The 21,500-nt window shown below is 43.2% G+C and overlaps 1 protein-coding gene across 1 annotated transcript in view; it reads right to left on the bottom strand.

The window, feature by feature from the left end:
• CUL2 (cullin 2) overlaps positions 1-21,500 on the bottom strand; it is a 517,464-nt gene that overhangs the window by 265,050 nt on the left and 230,914 nt on the right. The window contains exons 10-11 of the mRNA XM_078663320.1: positions 19,194-19,318; positions 2,681-2,788 (exon numbers count right to left, since the gene is read on the bottom strand). Of these exons, the coding sequence (XP_078519446.1) occupies positions 2,681-2,788; positions 19,194-19,318 (233 nt within the window). The remainder of the gene's footprint in view (positions 1-2,680; positions 2,789-19,193; positions 19,319-21,500) is intronic.

The following is a 21,500-nucleotide window of genomic DNA, read 5'->3' as shown; positions in this document are numbered from 1 at the left end:
CCAGAAATGGTGCCTGCAAATCTTCATTCCAAACATCCCATGCCCTAAACGCCAAATACCCAGAGTCCGCCCTCTTAGCTTTATACAACAAAGCCAAGAAACAACGCCCTCCTCCACACGTTAATAAAAATGTCCAGTGGTACGGGGCATCCCCGGATATGTGGGCCAGGTCATCTTGGCCACTCCCATTAGACCATTGAAAAAATACAGGGGCAGTCCAACAACCCTGAACCAGGGACAGACAATTGATATACCCAACAGAAGGTTCAGGTAGAGAAGTCACAGGAATTTTGCAACTTATTATATAAAATTAAAAAAGTGAAAAGAAAAAGAGACCAAAAGAGTCCACGCCACGAGGATAAGTTATCCTCGTGGCGTGGACGGAGTAACGCCACGAGGATAAGTTATCCTCGAGGCGTGGACGGAGTAACACTGTCCGGCTGAAGACATCAATATCGCCAATTTATGGGGCGCAGAACCGAGTGGATTTTGAATATCCATTATTGATTTGACTAAAACCCAGAGATGCGTGGTATCCAATTTGGATTTTGTTTCTAAGTTGGAATTGACTTGACAGCCATCCATCATTGTTGGTCGTTCCTCTGATTTTAATCAACAGCTGTGTAACGCTCAAGCAAATTCAAGTCCTGATGATGACCGTACATTAATACAGCGGTCGAAACGCCGTCGACGCTTTTTGTGGCCATAATTTGTTTGAAGGGCACACTATTTTCTGTTTGTGCGGTTTCTTTTTACATGTAATGTTTTTTTGTTAAGCCACTTGTTTGGTCCATGATCTGTTTGTTTTCTGTATACCAACATTCTGTCTTGAGCGCAATTGTTCTTTTATACATTTTTCCTAATATGTAATAAATTTTAATGTTTTTCTGAAATTTGTACAAATTTATTTTGAATATATGATTCTATAGGCTTCTCTCTCTTTCTCTTTTCACTTCCATTAGACCAGCATATTGTAGATATTGCGCCTGTCCCAAACCGAACCCTTCACATGCCTGCTCAAATGTAAGGTAGGTATCATTTATATATAGATCAGCCAACACCCTGCAACCGCCCTTGGTCCATGCCTGGAAAGACATGTTTTACGCCATCCAGCGCACAGGGACCAACTGCCAAACTGATAATTCTGGGTGGAAGGTAGGCCGCCCCAGCACTCGTTCCACAATTTTCTGCCAAATATAGGCAGTTTGTCTAACAATATATGGCACCTCGGCGCTAACCCCCGCACCCTACATCAAGAGCGTTGGGAGATCCTCGGACTGCACTTGCCCAGCTAACAAACACTTTCCCAATGGTTGCCCTCATCAAACCATTGCACCGCTTACTGAAGGTGCCCCGCATAATAGTAAAGATCAAATCTGGGTACTCCAAGACCACCCTTCTCATACAGTTTCTGGAGCAACTGCAGTGCAACCCTACAACACTTCCTGCCCAAAGCAGGGTCACCAGAAGCGAATTCAGTTGTCGAAACACTTTCATAGGAATCGGGCACAGTGCGTTCTGCAAAGCATATAGACAGCTCGACAGCATCACCATCTTTGCCACCGCCATTCTTTCAAATTAAGGACAGCAGCAGCGTATTCCAGAACACTACAGAGTGCCCCAACGACTCCACCACCCTGCTCATGTTCAGCTGAAGCAGCCTAGCGTCGACATGAGCCACCAGCACCCCTAGATATCTAAAGTGACACGTCTCCCATTTCAATTCCAGATAATGCAGGTCCTTCGCTTCCCTATCTCGCAGTCCTGCTAGAGGCAACGCCAAGGATTTACGTCTATTTATGCGCAGTCCTAAGTAAGTCGAGAACCTATCCATCAGCCTCAGAAGGTGTGGTATTGCTTCATGCGGGGATGTAACATAAAACAGTGCATCGTTCGCATAGAGTGAGATAAGATGCGTACTCTGCCAAATTTGTATGCTCCAGCGGCCCAGTTCCTGTCTTGCCCATATTGCCATAGGCTCAATGGCCAGAGCAAACAGCAGCAGCGACAGTGGGCACCCCCTGTCGCGTGCAACGCCCCCAAAACACCTCAGCCGATCTGGTTTGATCCATTCGCACACAAACAGCCGGGTTTGTATATAGTATTTTAACCCAGCTGCGAAAACGCGGTACAATCCCCAACTTCGGAAAGCAGTAACTGTTTGAAAATAAATAGCATGTAAAATGGAGTTAGTGTGATTTCAACTCATCTGTATTTGTACACAAATCACAACAAACATCTGCTATTTTACCCACGTGGCAGAGAGATACGGCAGGTTGCTCTGTGAAACTGTCACTTAGATTCAGTGAACTCAAAAACTGAAAGAAACTGAAATACAAGAACCTTTTGGGACGACAAAGGGATGCCTGCTAGCAGACCTAACTTTAAACCAGACAATTATGATAGAGATACATCTCCCATTCACTCCTAGCATCTTTCTTGTTTTAAGTAATAGTCTTGTCATGTCTTTTAGAAACTCTGTGTTACATTGACTCAAAAATCCTTCTCATATGTGTCTGTAGCCTTAAAAAACATAAATACTGCTTCGTACAACTTCCAGGGATTTTGCTTTTAATACGATGAAGGTAGAAAGTCTATAGAACATCTATATAAGAGATTAATGCCATTTATTACACACACATTCACTTTTATCATCATGCATGGTTAATGCGGACTATACCTTGTCCAGCGCACTCATAAAGTGTTGGTCACCGTTTAAAACAGTGTTGACAAGTTGAACAAATTTACTATGCACTTCCAGAACAGACTCTACAAATAGAGTTGGCATCTGAAAAACAAAAGAGACAACGCTGATGAGTATAGGTTTATTAAGGCAACATTTTGAACAGGCTACCCAAAGTGATAGTAAGCCTACCAACTAGCCACAACAACATTAAAGGTGCCTTAATTTGAAGACACTTACAATTCTTAAAATGTATAGATACAGAAAATTCTGCTTTCCCAAACCGTGTAAAAACACTGATTTCGCAAACAAGTGGCATACGGATTTACAAGCAAAATATTAATTTTAGGATTCAGAAATAAAAACAGATCTGGAAATGATTGTCCCCTAGAGGTTAAGATAATGTTTCAATAAGAATCTGGTTTGCACAATAAAACAGTAATTACAGTCATGATTTTCTACCCAAGAATATCACTATCTGGCAGGTTAATACTGTGAAAAGAGTAAATTTCCCTTAGGGTCATGCCTGGTAGGTCAAGCAATAATGTACAGCATGGTTTTAGAATACTTCCTTTCAAACAAAATACTGAATTTTTTGCAGCTTATGCACAGGAAACGGCTGAAAACTAATTTCAAGTTTGAACAAGATAGAACATATTCAATGAAATAACAGCAGTGCCTTCAGAAACAATACAATGTATGCTGTAAGTTTAAATGTAGCTTATATTCAAACGTTTATTCAAGGTAAGTAATAAATTAAACTGAAATGTAAGGTATGACCTTAAATTAGTAGAGTAGTTTTAAAACATTTATGTTACTAATGCATGGAATAGATGTCAAGCACTGTTTTCAAAAGATGAAAAGTGCTAATGCAGTCTCCGACTCATCACAAACCTCATACTACTATTAGGATCTGCAAAATAAAGCTTTCTCAACTCTTGCCCCTCCTTGGCTCACTCAAAACCTTATTTTGCTTCTAAGATCTCCCAAGCAACCCTTTCTAAATTCATCCCTCATGCATCCATACCTCATTTTACTACTATGATTCCTCTAATCCCGTTCTAGAGACTCCCCCTCCAACATCTCTACTTTTACTCATCCCAAGCCTCGTCTTATTATGATCTCCCAAATAACACTTTCTAGAATCTTCTTTCTTCTATCCCTCCATTATCCTATTCAATCCAACTAACAGGCTCACATGTCCACTGCTCAAATTAACATTTCCCTACACTAACCCACCATTATTCCTTTTTGGGTTCCGGTGTAGCGTGCTACTCGCCAAAAAGCGCTTTGACACCTCATCAGTGGTAGTAAGCGCAATATAAATACAATTACAATACAGTCAATAAAGCATAGTGGAGTTCACATGTAGAAACTGATGATAAAATGTATCTAGAAGCTAAAAAAACATCAATCCTAGAAGAAGCCCACATTGCGCTAATAATAAGAAAGAATTGCAAAAGTCGTGTTGGAAATAAATCATTATCCAGGGCATTAGAGGCCTGCGAAATCCATAAAGCCCAACAGCAAGAAAAGTTAGTGCAAAATCTATTCCATTCATTTATTATCCTTATCCCCATTTAGCAAAACTTTGCTGAAGCAGCGGCTAGAACTTTCTTGACGAGCAAAATACCCCACTTTTCAGTGTGTCCAAAGTTTCAAACGGAACATTTGCCTTGTGCTTTTTTTCCTTTACCAAGCCTACCCGTTTAGTAAGGATTCACAGTAGGGCTAAATGTCCATATCTATGCAGTGCCCTCGTTGTTCCATATAACCAAAGAGATTTTGAACAGCTCTTTGGAAAAGGTTATCAAGTGGCACACTCAGTGAACATAATGAACATATGGAAAATAGACCTACAAATAATGAGGCATAAAAAAATAAATAAATCTTTAAATACATTGACTATCTAAATCAAAGCTCTAGCTGTGCCACTGTTTAAGATGCGGGGATAGCAATTTCCTACACCTAGTTTGGAGTAGTACATATTTTAAGTTACATTGTGCATATGCAAATTAAGGGCAATATCAAATCTCTTGAGATCTAATACGCATTTACAGTAACCTTCACCAAGCGATTTTAACCAAATAGCGAACGTCTATATAAACCCAAAAAATTTATTTAAATGGGGTTTATCTGCAGGTATGAAAAATCAGGGTAATAAGCAAAAGTGAAAATAGCTATCAGGTTTTATGAGAACTTTGATGACATTAAACGCAGTGTTGCAGGGATTGTGCTCAGGAACAGAACTATGCTTGTTACCATAGAACACTGGAAATTAGAGTGAGTCACCATACTACCTCAGTACCTATGAGGCAGAGTCCAACTAGCTATAGTACCTCACTTGCTCTCCTAACCTTACCAGAGAAACAAGTGAGTTGGCACCCCAGAAACAACCCGCTTGACCCTCTCAGGGATCACAGTAACAGAACACACCCTTTCGCTTTCTCACATGTACTCGTCCACAATAATATAAACAAGAGACACAAAGGAAGTTTGGAATATTTTTTTAAACTATCATGCTCTAAAATGCAGTATTCGAGCCACAATTACAAAACGAATGCATATCAAAAATTCCATTAGGATGTCTAATGAACCACATACTATAAAATGCTCTGTCATGTTATAAGGGAGATTAAGCCTAAAACTCACCCACCTTCTTCTTCTACTGAAGCTAAATGATTACATATCAAAGATCTCTGGGATTTGTGGCGGACCCTGTACCTTAGCATACACAGATGGACGTTCTGCACATCAGATGACGAAGCAAACTTATCTCAGCACCCTCGCTAAGTGTGTTTTCTCAAACTCTTGTGCTCAGTCATGACAAAACGTGTGTGCACACAAACAGCTGCGTTCTTGTGTTACGTCTAGGTGCTAGTGTCTGACCAGAGAGAATAACCAGGGGCATTGTTGTTTGACCTTGTCTAGAGTTTTCAGACCAAAGCCCAGGAAAAGAACAGAACGTGAAAACATATGTAGGTTCCGTGTGAAAGTACAAAGTGGCACAAAGCAAATGTGCTTATATAGTAACGTGTGCAAAAGAAAATGAGGCCTACAACGTGCACAATTACTCTATTCATAGGGAAAACTACAACGGGCCATGCAAGAAACACAAGACAGTGGTGCTTTTTAGGTCTTTGTTGTCGACTTGCCTCGAAAGGGAGACAGGACATGTGCAAGAGCACAAAGGATTTCAATTGTGAATGCGTTTGTGAACACGTACGACGGCGTTAGATCCCAGCCTCTTATCTATGTAGCATTCCTTGTTACTTGTGTGCGCGTTTCATTTCCCTTGCTCCCCTACCCCACCCTGCACGTTCTAGCTCGCTAGAAGCATTCCGTTTAGCCGCTTGTAAAAACCCTGTCCTTAGCTCATCCCCCACATGCTCCTGGTTGGGCACTTACCTCAGTTGTTGCTCCGTTGGCAGCCAGCAGCTCCACAATCTCCACAGTCCACTCAGACCCGCCTCTGCCTCTTCCTTGTCTATAGTTTTTTGGCATGGTGGTGCAGCAGTCATCCCCTGCCAAGTCCCAGTTCGTGGCTAGGATTCTCTAACACGTCCCATCACCATTCCCCAGTGCGCCCGGACGCCAAAGGTGCACGCTCTTCTCTGGCCATCCCAGCGAGCCCGGACAGGCAATGTGCGCATACGGCTTGTGGCGTTTGAACACAGCGCGCGCAAGGCACGCGTTCACTTGCCTCCCTCGCACACAACAGATGGAGCGGCCCAAAGAGCAATTTCGTTTTACCTCCTTGCAGGAGCAGGTCGTGACAAGCGATGTCCACGCTTCTGCTTTGTAGCAAGGGATCGGTTCTTCCTGCAGGTATGAATGCAAGCCTAACAGATAGACTTGATGTTGCCTTGTGGCCCATGATGTGCTGCTTTGCCCTATGCGGGACACTAATCGCCTCCGCTGGCGTCCTCCGATGTGCTTCAGGCACTTCTCACCAGGGGATGGAGCGCAGGACCCGCTGCTGAACTCCAGGCACCTGGCCTTTCTGAAACTATGCTCCCTTGTTAGGCAGGGGGTACAAAAGGGGGTGGTGATGGACGGAGCATCTGAACCAATCTAACACTCACACCCAGTCAACAGATCTGGGTTTAATCCATCACCGTTCTTTAGCCACTCTGCCACCCTAGTTCAGACATGGCCATATGCAAATCAGTCTGACCCTGTGCCTCATGGGAACAGTCCAGCCCGAACTACCAAGCCATGCCTTCCCTGGACCCGAAATAAGCTTCCTAGGACCGGTTTCTGGCATTTCAGCCGTCTTCAGCCAGGCTTGCTTGAATCCAGTGGCAAAGTGAGCAAGATCTCTGTACTGGGGTGAATGTATGACATTGTCTACATGTTGTCCATCAACTGTTATTTTTGCATTTGTCACCCCGAGTGGGATGGGTATGCTCAGACGCGAGTCCCATGCTCTCCACACCACTGGAGTCAAGCTATCATGGCTGAAGACGGCTGATAGCCAGAAACCGGTCCTAGGATGCTTGATTCCGGTCCAGGAAAGACATGGCTTGGCAGTTCGGGCTGGACTGTTCCCATGAGGCACAGGGTCAAGGCTGATTTGCATATGGCCATGTCTGAACTGGGGTGGTGTGGAGTGCAGAAAAACAATGGATTTAGGCCCAGATCTTTGTACTGGGGTGAATGTATGACATTGTTCTACATTCTGTCCATCAACTGTTATTTTTGCATTTGTCACCCCAAGTGGTATGGGTATGCTCAGACGTGAGTCCCATGCTCTCCACACCACTGGAGTCAAGCTATCCTGGCTGAAGACAGCTGATAGCCTTAAACCGGTCCTAGGATGCTTGATTCCGGTCCAGGAAAGACATGGCTTGGCAGTTCGGGCTGGACTGTTCCCATGAGGCACAGGGTCAAGGCTGATTTGCATATAGCCATGTCTGAACTGGGGTGGTGTGGAGTGCAGAAAAACGATGGATTTAGGCCCAAATCTCTGTACTGGGGTGAATGTATGTCATTGTTCTACATTCTGTCAATCAACTGTTATTTTTGCATTTGTCACCCCGAGTGGGATCGTATGCTCAGACGTGAGTCCCGTGCTCTCCACACCACTAGAGTCAAGCTATCCTGGCTGAAGACGGCTGATAGCCAGAAACCGGTCCTAGGATGCTTGATTCCGGTCCAGGAAAGACATGGCTTGGCAGTTCGGGCTGGACTGTTCCCATGAGGCATAGGGTCTAGGCTGATTAGCATATGGCCATGTCTGAACTGGGGTGGTTTGGAGTGCAGAAAACGATGGATTTAGGCCCAGATCTCTGTACTGGGGTGAATGTATGACATTGTTCTACATTCTGTCCATCAACTGTTATTTTTGCCCTTGTTAGGCAGCAGCATCAGGGCGACTGCAGGCGGACCACGGCCTGCTCACTGTGTCCCGCCAGCTTGCGTCTCTGTCGGCACACTCTGATGCGGTTCACTCTTCCACCAGGGGGACCAGCCAACATCGCTTGAAGGGTTCGCTTTCAAGCAGCCACAGTGCTTGAGAGGTTCACTTTTGTATTCAAGCACCTCGGGACCCGGTTTATGGTCTGGGGAGGGTGGGCAACCGACCCCGGAAAGCAGCAAGCAGCGGAGGGAGTTAGGGCACGTGCTATCCGTTCTCCATCTTGTGATTTTCATCTCCCCATAAGCTCCGAATCCTTATTGCAGCGCAGACAGAAAGCAGGAAAGATATGAAAGAGGCGCGGTTTATGAAGTGCTTGCACCCCGAAGCCATGCTTGCTCCCGGGGAGCGGCTGCTTTCAGAAGCGGAAATGAAGCTCTCGCCTCTGTTTGCAAACGCTGCAGACAGAAATCACGCGCTGGGTCTCTCTGCATTTCCTGCGCGTGTCCGTGGCTCGGCTCCCCATAGTGCCCCTGCTAAGGCTGCCAACCTTTACCCTCCACGTCGTACATCACTCGCTGCCTGGATGCCGACAGATTAACGTGCACGGAAGGAATGGTCTGCACACAAGAGCCCTGAACTTCCTACAGGGGCATAACACCCACCTCTGCGGTGTCCCTGGCGTGGGACACTGGCAGCAGGCTGGAACACCGCAACCGATTACAGAACACAACAAGCATTTGCAATGCAATAGGTCTTGCATTTATGCGAGTTTGAGCTATTGGCATTGTAAACGACAATGCCTTTTATTTATGTTTTGGTTTTTAAACATAAATAAAAGACTGTCATTTACAATGCCAATATCTTAACCTCTCGTAAATGCGAGACCAATTGCATTGCAAATGCTTGTTAATTCAGCCTCAATGGTGCTGGTGCGACTTAGCCAAACACTGAGTAGGGCACCTTTCCTTCATCCCATCTGGCATAACAAAGCAGGCATCCCACTATGCCCCAACTGCCTGAGGAAGCGCTGAAGGTTGAAGGCAAGCTTTCTGCCAACAAGGTACAACACTATAGACGTTGTGGCCCAAATGGAAATGATCCACAAACTGCAATAGGGAGTTGAAGAACTGTGGTTGCCATCCTGCATCTCTAGGCAGCTGAGAGCACAGACCTACTGAGGTCAAAATAAAGAGCTCCAGAACACAATGGAGGGATGGGGGAGAAGGTGGGCAAATGGAAGGGGGAGTGCATAGGGGGGCCAGAGGGAAGGGAGTAGAGTTGAGCCGAGGAGGGCCAAGGGGAAGGGGAACGAGGGGGCCTTGGGGAGGCTCAAAGCACCACATGGAAGTGTGCTTTCCAGAAGCCCGAAACAAAAAGTGACACTTTGAAGTAAACCACTGGTGGAATAAATTGGATAACTACTCCACCTGCAGCACTGAGAAAGGGCCAAGCAGAAACGTTACAGTAGTGGGCAAAAATCAAAGAGCTCACTCAGTAAAGGACACGTGGACCCAACTCGGCAGTGAAATATAAGCCAAAGGCTAAGAAACAAAGGCCTACTTAGTCTCACAGGTGTAAGGCAACAGAGGTGCAGGTCCTTTACCATTACCAAATACTACCTGGCTAACATCTTTAAACAAATCTACCCGCAGCTGGGTGTCTATCCCTGGATATTCGCCAAGCCTTTGATACCCTGAGTTGGTCTTATATGCTGGCGGTCTTGACCAAGTTTGGCCTACCTCCGGAATATTGAAACTGGATAAAATTACTCTATACTACTCCTATGGCCTGTGCAAAAACAGGAGCGATTGTATCGCCAGCGTATTCTATTTATAGAGGAACGTGACAGGGTTGCCCCCCCGTCGCCTTTGCTGTTTGTCCGGGCGCTCGAGCCTCTAGCCCAATATCTCCGGCAGACTACGGTAACCTACGGCATTCCCATACTGGGTGCAGTTCACTCTGTGTCGCTTTACGCAGATGATATGTTATTGTATTTCCGGGATTTGGATGTGGACATGCATGGGGTAGCAGATGTGTTTTCACAATTCGGTGAGCTATCGGGATTGCACCTTAATGCCTCTGATAGCATATTCCTTTCATAATACGTATGCTGCCACCTTCTTGAAATTTGGTCAATTGTGGTTTAGAGTAGAACCAGTAACCTTTAAGTATTTAGGGATCTATGTATACCGAACCACTGCTGACACAATAGCTGGAAATGTAGTCCGGACCATCAACTCCCTTCGGTCCCAAATCTCCTTCTGGAATACTTTACCGCTCACAGTAGCGGGCCGCCTAGCGGTATCCAAAATGGTGATGTTGCCCAGGCTCCTTTATCAGTTTGTTAATCTTCCGGTTATTCTTCCAGCATGGATATTTAAAACACTAGACACCTTATTAATCTTGTTACTTTGGGGCTTGAGTAGACACAGACTGGCACTAGCTAAGATGCGGCTTCCCAGCACGGCAGGCGAGATGGGAGATCCCGATTTTAAAGCATACTGCATTGCTGGGCAATTGCAATGACTGGCGTATTGGCTAGCGGGCCATAATCTATTTGAGATAGCGTACTCTGTGGACCAACTAGGACATGGTACCTTACAGACGTTGCTGTGCCCAGGGGCAGCCAAACTGCGGAACCCTTCCTTTCTTTTACATATAGCGCTTCATTACTGGAAAATGGCACATAAACATGCAAAAATATCCCACTCTGTGGCTTACCCACAATGCATGGACTAATAAGAATGACACAAATCCGTGTTTGGGCACAGCTAGGGCTCGAGACAGTTGGAGGATTTTTTCAAGATGGCAACCTGATGCCACATGAAGAGTTTGTACGCACCAATGTAGTACCTGACACTCTTTTCCTTACTTATGCCACTATTACACACTATATCCGCAAATACTGGCTGGTAAACCAGAGAGAGCCTCCCACCTTCCATCTATTGAAATCCCTTCACATAATGGGGCATGGCCGTCACCTTGTTCGGTGGGTGTACCGTGGGCTGAGAAAACATTTGAATGTCCTGTTGGGATCTCTCCGACAGAAATGGCAAACAGTACCGTCACGAGGCTTAGAAAATAAGGAATGGACCCTGATATTAGAACATCCTAGAAAGGTATCTTGTAATTGCCAGCTGAAAGTAATACAATTATTTATTGTACATAGAGCCTGCCTCACCTCAAAACGCTACATAAAATGTATACTACTGCCTCCCCGACATGCTCCAGATGCCCCGCTCCAGAAGCGGACTTTATTCATATGCTGTGGTACTGCCCAGCATTGCATGAGTTTTGGAGTGAGATCATACAGAATATGTCTGTCTTAACAGAACACACCAGCAAAAAATTGGGACCCCCTCTTAGATTTACTTTGGGCCAGGGAAAAGAGAGGACAGTGTAAGCAAATTAAAGAGAGATTCCCCTATGGCCATTGAATTTACATATTCGACATAGTTCAATTTATAATTTGATAAAATCCCATAGGATACACAGATAACGTGAAAAAGCTATTTTTCATTGATTTCTTTTATTATTTTTTTACTTTTTTACACATAAGATGCTTTCATTTTTAACTTTTTTGTTGAATATTTTCATCATATAAACATTTAATAACAGAACACACCTCCTGGGACACTGTAGAAGCATGTCTATTGGGCCTTCCCCCACTCCCCAAAAAGTCCAAGCTGCTGCGCCGCTTCGCAGGCTTAGCCCTGATGATTGCCAAAAGGCTGATTATACAGTGCGTGAAATCTCGCATGCCACCGCATATAGGTCACTGGAGGGAAGAGGTCGTCCATTGGGCCACTACAGACAGGCAAGTGCTACAAAGAGAGGAATACAGAGGATTACGTAATGTCCATTATCCTTAGACTGGGCTCACTTGATAGAACTGTTTAGGACAGATATGGAGGACGTCCCAGTGGACTCACAACCCCCACAAACGCATAGTGGAGCGGATACTAGATCCCCTTTTATATAACGCCTTTGGTGTTGGTAGATGCACTCTGCATGGATGGGCGGCTCTGCCCTCCTTCCCCTTTATCCCCTTGACGTCGCCCCCATCCCCTTACACCCTTTCACATTCGAATATATTTACCACCGGTACCTTTACCAGGATAAAAGATAGTCACTAAACGGCGGCAATTGGCTTGGTTTGTTTTGTCCTTGTGTTGGGTTGGGTTTGCAAGGGCGGGTTAGCGTAAGTGGATTGCATTGGGTTGTTAATAAATATTTGTCTTAGTCACGACATTTATAATGCATGATTATTATGAAAAAAGTACAGGACTTTAGTCTTGTTTGAATATTATGATTAAGTACATTATTATTTGAATATCTTATGTAAAAGATTCCGTGTCATGCTACATATGTATTATGAATCTCATACTCATGAGAACCATCTAGTTGGAAGAAATGCTATAAGATTGTAAAAATGCACCTGAAAAAACTCAAAATTTGTGTTAAAAAAAAAAATCTACCCGCAGGAACGAACTTAAAGATGTGGTTTCTGAATTAGGAGGCAGAGTTGGTGACCGGGACATAATTGTTGATGACAGTTCAGAGGAGTAAGGCCAGCTGTGGGCTAGAATACAAGCCCCAACACACTGAACTGGAAAGCAACTAGTTTTACCTCGAAAATCACTCCCATTCGAAAATCATAAGAATTGGGGGCACCAAAGGGGAGCTGGAGGTGACAGTATTTGACAATTCATGAGGGACCTGCTCCACTTAGACGTCCTTACTCTGAATACCTCTAGCGAAACAGTGCGGAGCCTAAGTAAGGAATTCATGCTGCACTGGACATCAGAGACAATCCCATACATGGTCATCCATTTAGCTCTCACAATAATTTGAACCCCCCTACTTAACTACTGACCAATGATAGATCAGGTTCTACTGTACTGTAAAGATGGTACACAAAATATGTTCAAGGTTCTATCGCATAACTGCTGTTAAAATTACATTAATGCCAAGATTGCTAAATGTTTTCCTGATGCTACCACTGGCGAACACCTCAAGAATCCTGCTTTGAATTCATGGTTTGATTGATGACTTTAAATTGGAGGGAAAATACAAGAAGATATGCAGTAGACAGCTGAGGATCAATGCATACGGGAGGAGGGCACACAGCTCCTGAAGACACCAACAACCATCAAGAAGTACCATTCAGACAAATGATGGAGTAGTGCAGTTTTTGAGAAACAAAATGGTTTCACATTCTGTGCTTGTTGCTATAGAATTAAGTTACTTACTGGATTCACTAGCTTTTCTTGATGAAGAATGTCTCACCATGCACTCTTCTTGTATCCGGTTGATCAAGAACACTTTTTAAAGTTTCAAAAAACAAGGCATTAAAGGAATTTTTTAATGGGTCCAAAATTACATTAACATGATTCCGGAAACCTGGCAGGCCATACAATGTTATCCTCGAACCGGGCCTGGTGGCTTAGTGGACTAATGAGTCTGCTGAAGAGGCTTGTGTTCGACCTCATGGGCACAGGTTCAAATCCGGGCGGGTACACTCAGCCTTTGATCCTTCAGAGGTTGATAAAATCAGTATCACTAAGTTAGGTAACAATAAGCATCTCTTATTCAGCGCCAAGATAGTCTTGGGTGAATATGTGCTTTACAAATACACGTTATGTTAAGTTATCCCTAGTAAAACGCAACCTAGTACTGTAGAATCAATTTCAATTTCTTTTTTAACTTCAATCTTAGAATATGTTTGGGGGGGCAGCTTCATTGTGAAACTGAGATCACGTACATTTTTGTCGGTGGGTATTGCTCGATTAAGAATACTTTTGCAGTATTCGGACATTACTAGACTGGAATCCTGCTGTACTGCCAATAGCTTTCCGCAAAAGCATATGTACACCTACCTCATGTCTGAAGGACAAGACTGTCGAGGTAAGGTGGGGGTACGGCAAATAATGCCTGGTAGTTTTATTAACGTGATAATTCTCTGAATCTTTGAGATGGGGAGACTCCTGTGCAATTAAGTCTAAACAGTCTATTAAAAGAGTGATTCCATGTGAGCTCTTGTGAGAGAACGTGGATTTCGAGTTCGTATAATCTACTTGTGATGCAAATTCTTATTTAAGAGGCATTTTTGTAGGGCATGAGTGTTTTTTCCAAATTCCAGCAGCAAAATTCACTTTATCACCGAAGAAAAAAACAATATATGAAAGTACAATAAAGGAATTCTTTAGATTATTGAAAATGTATGAAGAAAACATTTAATAATTTGGAGGTCAGAAAGGAATTAAATGAATGCATTGGGGCCACTACACATATTGCTGTATACTTTTCAGTATTACTCTTTTGGGTTGAATAAGAATGCGGTCTAAACAAGGATGTTCCTTGAAAAATCTAATTATTACATGAGCAGGTAGCTTTGATCTGATTCTAGTTTTCAAAATTGCTGATTATAGATTAAACAGATATGGATGGAGAAGTAATGTTCGAAAAGACTATAATTTCATGGTCGACCACCCTAGGAACTGCTGTTAATTGCCCTCCTTAGTTCCTCAAAATGTCCCTTGCCAATCCAAACTTCATATCCGCCACAAAGGTCTCTGCCACAACCTATCTAAAAAGCCTCATATTCAGCATATGACACAAAGGTAATGCAATCTATGTTCTCCTGAAATTGACTTAACCCATTAAAATAGGAGAATGGTGAGGGGCGAAGGGAATCGACCATAAGATGTTAATGGAGTCTAATAGTGGATCACAACGCTTACTCTATCCCTAATATTTTGAATAGACACCCATGAAGGCAAGCATGTACACAAGGTTACTGGAAATCCTGTGTAAGTGAGTGGCAACCAAGGACATCCCATTGTCCAAGTATAGATTCCATAACAAGACACAGCGGTACACTCTGGATTTTTCATACTAAGCACACCATTGTACTACTGGTGTGAAATAAAACATTCAAGGTGAGGAATGTATCTTCAACAATTTCAAAATCCTTATACGAAGGTACCAATTTTTTGTAGACCAAAGTCAAAAGTCTGATTCGAGTTCATAGTTACTCCCAAATTATAATAGGAAGAGTCCGATGTTATGCACATGTTCAGCTTGAGATAGAAATTACATTTCCACTCTATGATATATTATTAATCCTTAAGCGGGGGCTAACAAATCAGATTCAAGGACATTCTGTATTGTTGCAAGTGAGTATGAGGCATTCGGTTTTTCATGAGGAGCCATCAACACACTGGTCACAATGAGGTGAAGAACCGTTTCAAACTAACATGCTTTGTTGAAGGAGAAATCCTCTCAGTGGCTTGTCATGAGTGATGCAAAGTTCTCCAGAAGAAAAAAGTAATCCCTCAAATTAATATCCAGCAAAACTAATGTGGAAAATATTTTCTCGGAAGGGAGCAGCAATGGTTTGCAGAATTCCAAGGAGTACCTAAGCTGAAAATCATATATGCAAACTAGTTAAAGAACCCACTTGAATGCACCCCCCCTTTTATTGGGTAGCATGTATGCTCATAACTAGAACCAGACTGACTTCTTGCGGTGCCTTTCCGCCGTATTGGCATGCTGGGTACATGTCCCTCAGACTTCCGAGTTGGACTGTTCACTCACGACCCCTGCCCCAAGAGCCCAAACGACCACTAATGCCTGGCCTGCCGGCTCTGTAACCCGGGGATCATCATTAGTCCTTCTATTCCCAGTCTATGCCCTTCAAACCATGCACGCTTAAAGTGAAAGGTGAAATGACATACAACCTACAATCTTGTCACAACCACAATGACGCTTAATTACTTCATTAGATAGAACTCCTTTTGTACGTCTGGACAGGATAGTGTGCTCTACAACACTGCTCCACCTTCACCGCCACTGACTACACGGGCAGGACAGTTTCTAATCACAATCCTTTATTGTTAACCCTTACTTTAGGCAGAAGGTGTTCCCGTCACCCACTTAAACACAACCCTGGATGTTGGAAGACCCAGGCATTTGCAGCACATTAGCGGACTACTACGACCAAAATGAGAGGTCATGTGTGGCGGTCAGGATCCCATTGGGGCATCCCACTGCTCAGCAGAACTAATGCAATTTCACTAAACACAGATGACATATTGTGTTACATCAGAGACTTCGCGGAGGACGCCCTGGGTTCTCCAATCGCCCTTTACTGAATTGTCCAGCCTCTGAGTTAGCTGGAAAAAATCATGTCTTTTAAGTCTGGCCCCAAACGTACTACAGACGGACCGGCTGCTAGGGGGCACCATATGCAGTGGGAGCCCTCATCCTTCTGCTATTTTTGGTTTAGGATCTTCCATGACAAACGGGATCTTCTTGATGGTAAGCTCTTGGTGGCGGTAACCTCCCTTTGTTCGCAAGTGTCCTTTTAGAAACGCCTCGCCTCCGCTGTTCCCTGTGGGCCGAATCACAGTCTCCACAATGGTGATGCTCCCTCGCCTCTTGTATTATTTGGTTAACCTTCCCTGATGTTTTTTCCGAGAGTTTGACAAGATGCTGGGCAAGCTTATTTGGCACACATCGCGCCGTCAGACAGCCCTGTTTAAACTACTGCTTCCACTGAAAGCTGGGGGTCCCAATTTCAAGCTCTATTATATGGCAGCGCAGCCCCAGTGGCCAGCACACTGGCTATCCGAGTCTCACTTGGATGACTCCTTGGCCCCTCCCTAAGCGGGAACAGCTGCCGGCAGCCCTGGCACTCACCGGGCAGTCAAACCTCCACGGCTAATGCATGCAGGCCTGAAGTACCTCACAAAAAGCTATAAAATCACCTGGGACTCCCCCCTCTTATGCCGCAGCTCTATCTCTACAAGGCCTCCTGATTGGGTGAGAACATCAGACTAAACGCGAACTGTGCCATTGCGACCAGGCTAGGATTTAAAAACTGGAGAACCAGTTACATGATGGTCAGCCCCTCCTTTTTGCGGACCTGATCGAGATGGCAGCCGTCCAGGGGTGACAATTCATCACGTTTGGTCGGATTCGCCAAGGCCTGGGAGGCCTCAAGATTCATGGGGAGACTAAGCGAGTCACTAACCAGTTCACAAACACTCTACACTATAGGCTCAAGGCGGAGACTTATAACTTTGATCTAAAAGGCCTTAGCGAGCCAGTCCTGCGCACATGTGGAACACCTCAGGAATATATTCGAAACAGAGACTAGACAGGCTCTCCAAGATAAGGAATGGTCTAGGATCCTCGAATACCCTAGAAAGTCTCCCAGAATGCACGGTTCAAATTAATAAAATGTTACATCTGAGACAGAGACTACCCTTCCTCGCCCATGATGCACAGAATTTCCCCGGATGCCTTAAAATGTACTCCTGCTACAAATCCCCTATGCTGACTTTAAACATGTTCTCTGGCACTGCCCCAAACTTGCCCCTCATTGGGCGGAACCGACTAGTACAATCTCTTCCATTAGAGAGGTAGTAGGCATGGACTCCTGGGAGGTGGGGGCCCTTAGTTTCCACAAACGCTCCAAAACATTCATGAAAAATACACTCCAAGAATAGTGTGCCCCTACGCGGCAAGCAATGGCAGACTGCCCTCGTCCACTGGGGCAAGGTGAAGGCCAAGTGACTGCGCAGAGATTAGAAACGAGGACTATGCTGTCGCTTACTAGCCCCAGCATGACATGGACTCCTGGAAAAGTTGATCACACTGCCAGAGGGTTCCTCCTCCTCCTCTTGATCCCCTCACCTCATCATCCGAAGGCCGCTACTGAAAACATTTTGACAGTCACCCCACATACCCTGCACTGCTACATCCACCAGACACAGCTCTCCCTCTCCCCTGACCATCCCATTCTCCTCCCAACCCAGTTAGCAGCTGTTCTATGTACTACAGCTCAGGCCACTCCAAACAGCACATGATCCGGCAGACATGGTACCCTCTTCGTTGTAACTGTGGGGGAGGTGGGTAAGGGAGGCACCTCAGACCCTTAAAGGGCATGCGTCGACGATGATGCACGTTATGATCGCAGTGCCCTGATGCTATATACGTGTTAAGTTAAAAAAAACTTCAATAAAGTTTACTTTATAAAACGGGGGTAAAGCCTTTTCAGTTAAGGTACTCGGAACTTGAATTATAAATACTGAGCTCAGTATGTATCAAAATCGCATTGTGTTTAAGAAAGGCTCAAACACCTCTTTTTTAGAACTCTACAAGCAGATACACTCAGCACACTTCTCTTGACACACAGAAGAAAATAACAATCGAATACCTCACTTTTTAAGCACTCTTTAAAACAAACAAGCAAGACATTTTACTATCAGCCCAAAAAAGACAATAGTGCTCTCACCACAACACCTACATTTCATTATCCTTCCCCTGCTTTGCATTACTGCTGTCTTCAGAATTTAAACGAGCCAACCTTCTTCTCTTGAAGGAGAATGTGAAGGGGCTTGTTTTTTCATTCATTTGCTAAGTTTTTACCATAGCCAAAGGGATATTTTTCATTTTGCTAACACAGGATGTTTTTCCTACTTAAATGGTAACAGGATTCACAGGTGCGCAAATGCAGCAGATTTAGCAAGCCTTCCAAAGCATACTTGCTGCTGCAGTCTAGTTCTTTAGAGTATTATCTTATTTACAATTTTTAGTTTCTAACCAACGTTGGCTTCTATTCCAGTTTTGTTTCAGTACTCAACTGTTAACAATGATTCACCCTATGTCAGCCTCTGAGCCTTCGCTTGTGTATCTGAATCTCAAATAGTTTCAAAATCTCTCTCACTTTTTTCACCCTTCTTAAAATTCTGGCAACTGCTTCTGTCTGAATCTTTTATTGGTTCTCTCCTTTCTTCCCTATCCACCAATTTCTCCCTCCACTTCTGACTGTATTAATCTCTTAAGTTTCTTTTCTGAAAACGTATGCTTCCTTTGTATGAAATCTCCAAGCTCCCATAACTATTTTGCTGAGATGTCATAATACGCTGGCCTACGCAAACATAAGTTTTCCCAGATTCACTAGAACCATTTCATGAGGAATTTGTAGTGACAAACATATAGACCTTTGCAAAATTACATATCCCTTGCAAAATAATCACCATTCTTTATGTTTAACAACACAATTTGACTTAGGAGAATTGTTAAAGATACTGCAAAGGCAATACTACAAGCTACCCAGAACTATGCAACTATACTTACATTTTCCTGAGAAAGATTGCTTGTTGCTCTAAGACCCTCATCGTGGATATGGTTCTGGAGTTCTTGAATCATATGAGGTAAACCGTTTGACACGGAACGAAGCAGGGTGTACATGTTAGCCATATCTGCAAATAAACCAAAAATGTATACGTTACACACCAAAATGCCCCACATATTCAATGCATAAAACATCCTTTTTTCTCCAGAGATGATGTTCCAGAGTTTTGTGGATTTATGGCTTATGACAGAAGCCATTTTATAGCAATATGTAAAGAGAATGTTGGTCTTGGATTAGTCATGCCCTAATTTTGAATCACTAAACTAAACACTGGTGAATAGTTATTCCCAAAACAATGTTAAAATGAGCATCTTGACTGTTGTTAGTGTTGCACTTTGGCGGCTCTTTCCCTAAAAGAGGGGGAGGGGTGAAGTAGTCCCTGATGAACCTCTATCAAGATATCAAGAGGGGAAGATTTCTTGTACTGTCAATACTCCTCCCAAACTTATGAGACTGGGAGCACATGATCTATCTTTAGCAATTAAGAAGTTCACAAACAAGAAATAGCAATTTACAATGACTACAAATCGTACACATATTGGACAGTTTTTAAAAGATTCTGCTGCAGTTGATCTATAAAGAGCAAAGGAACAGACAGGTGTTTCCATATGTACCTACAAGACACCATATTGCTTCAAACATGAATTTCTTTTACTCTCCAAGGACCAACCGAATAAGCTAACAATTCCAAGGTCCTTTAATGGTCTTTTCTTTCTTCTCATATTAATGTTCATTCATAACTTTAGGGTTCCACTTCAGGAGATTATTACACTAAGATGCGGACAGAAAACTTATACCAAAATCACATGTACAGATCATTTTAAACCCAAACTGTCAAATTCTTCAATTAAAACTAAGGCCAAGGGAAAACAGATCCATCTCTGAAAGTGGCCAGAAATGAATGCCATTACAAAGCAACTGGAAAGTAAAACAAACTGTGGGAAATCTATAGGCTCACCAAAAATATCTTGTGACACCGGAACGCAAACTACCTAGACTGGATTGTCTAGATACACCAGAGTAATAGTTTTAATGAAAACCTACTGATACGCAAAATCAGTATTGTCAATGACGTTCTGTAGTTAATTTAGTAGTAAACCAGAGTAAAATACCAAAAATGAGCCGCCTAGATGCTAAGCAGTTTTTGGGGACAGAAAAAGGCCCAAAAATCTGAATCATATAATCAAAACTGTTTAATGCAGAAGAAGTAAAAAAAACTACACTTGGTGAGACAGTGGGAACAGGATCTCATCACTTTTTAAAGAAGTTTTAAGAATCTAAACAAAGACATGGGTCCGAGGCTTACTTAGAATTATTTAAAGTCATAGAGCTACTAAGATGGAGCAAGAAATAATGAATTAGTTCAGATCTGACAATTGCCAAGAATAGCATTCATGACGTGATTTTTAAGCTATGAAATGGCACAGCAGACCAGAATATTTAAGGACCTATACCAACACTTGGATACAGCCATACTATGGATTTAGTCAAGACCTTTTATTTACATTTAAAATTAACTTAATGGTGCCCTCCAGTCGCTGCCCCTTGCTTGCATCTCTGGGGCAAGAATTATTGCATTCACAAAACAAGGGAAAGATCAGAAAAAGTTTAAATTGTGTATCTCATATTTGTCTAAAATTATTTCCAAACTGTCTGTTAAATGTAGCCAATTTCATGGAGTGGAAAGTAACGGGGCATATACAACTGTTTTGCCCCAGTTCGACTAGGAATCCCAAGAAAAATACCCTTACTGTCTTAAGTATGAATGCCTTATATGCATTTGACACAGTAAAATGGGTAGGAACTCAGTCTACGGAAGGCAATGCAACAGACTGGGTTTCACAGGATTATTTTATCAAAGAGAATGAATCTCTGCAGTCAACGTATGGCAGAAAAAGAATACATCAAGAATCTCTGGAAGGTATTCTGATTTTCAGGGAAAACAGATGGGAGTGCCTTTAAGCACTTATTTTATTTGTGCTACTTACATTCTGTAAGACTTTACATAGAAAATAGGAGTTTAAGAGATGTTTAACTTTTATTTTTCTGTCAAATTAGCTTTGCATGCGTGACGCTTTTAATAATACTAAAAAACCTGGACAATGCCCTCAAGTGCATAAATTAAGTCTCCACGTAAATTATGAATGGCATCTATTGCATTTCTCGTAGCATTACATCTCTTTTCCATTGAAAGTATTTTGTCTATGATTCATTATACTTATGCTCTTGTATATCGTGTACTTCCTAGC

This window comes from Lissotriton helveticus, chromosome 10, assembly GCF_964261635.1.
Source record: "Lissotriton helveticus chromosome 10, aLisHel1.1, whole genome shotgun sequence".
In the NCBI taxonomy this organism is placed as follows: domain Eukaryota; kingdom Metazoa; phylum Chordata; class Amphibia; order Caudata; family Salamandridae; genus Lissotriton; species Lissotriton helveticus.
Note: the sequence above shows the minus strand (reverse complement) of the source record. Positions and strands in the feature narration are given on the sequence as shown.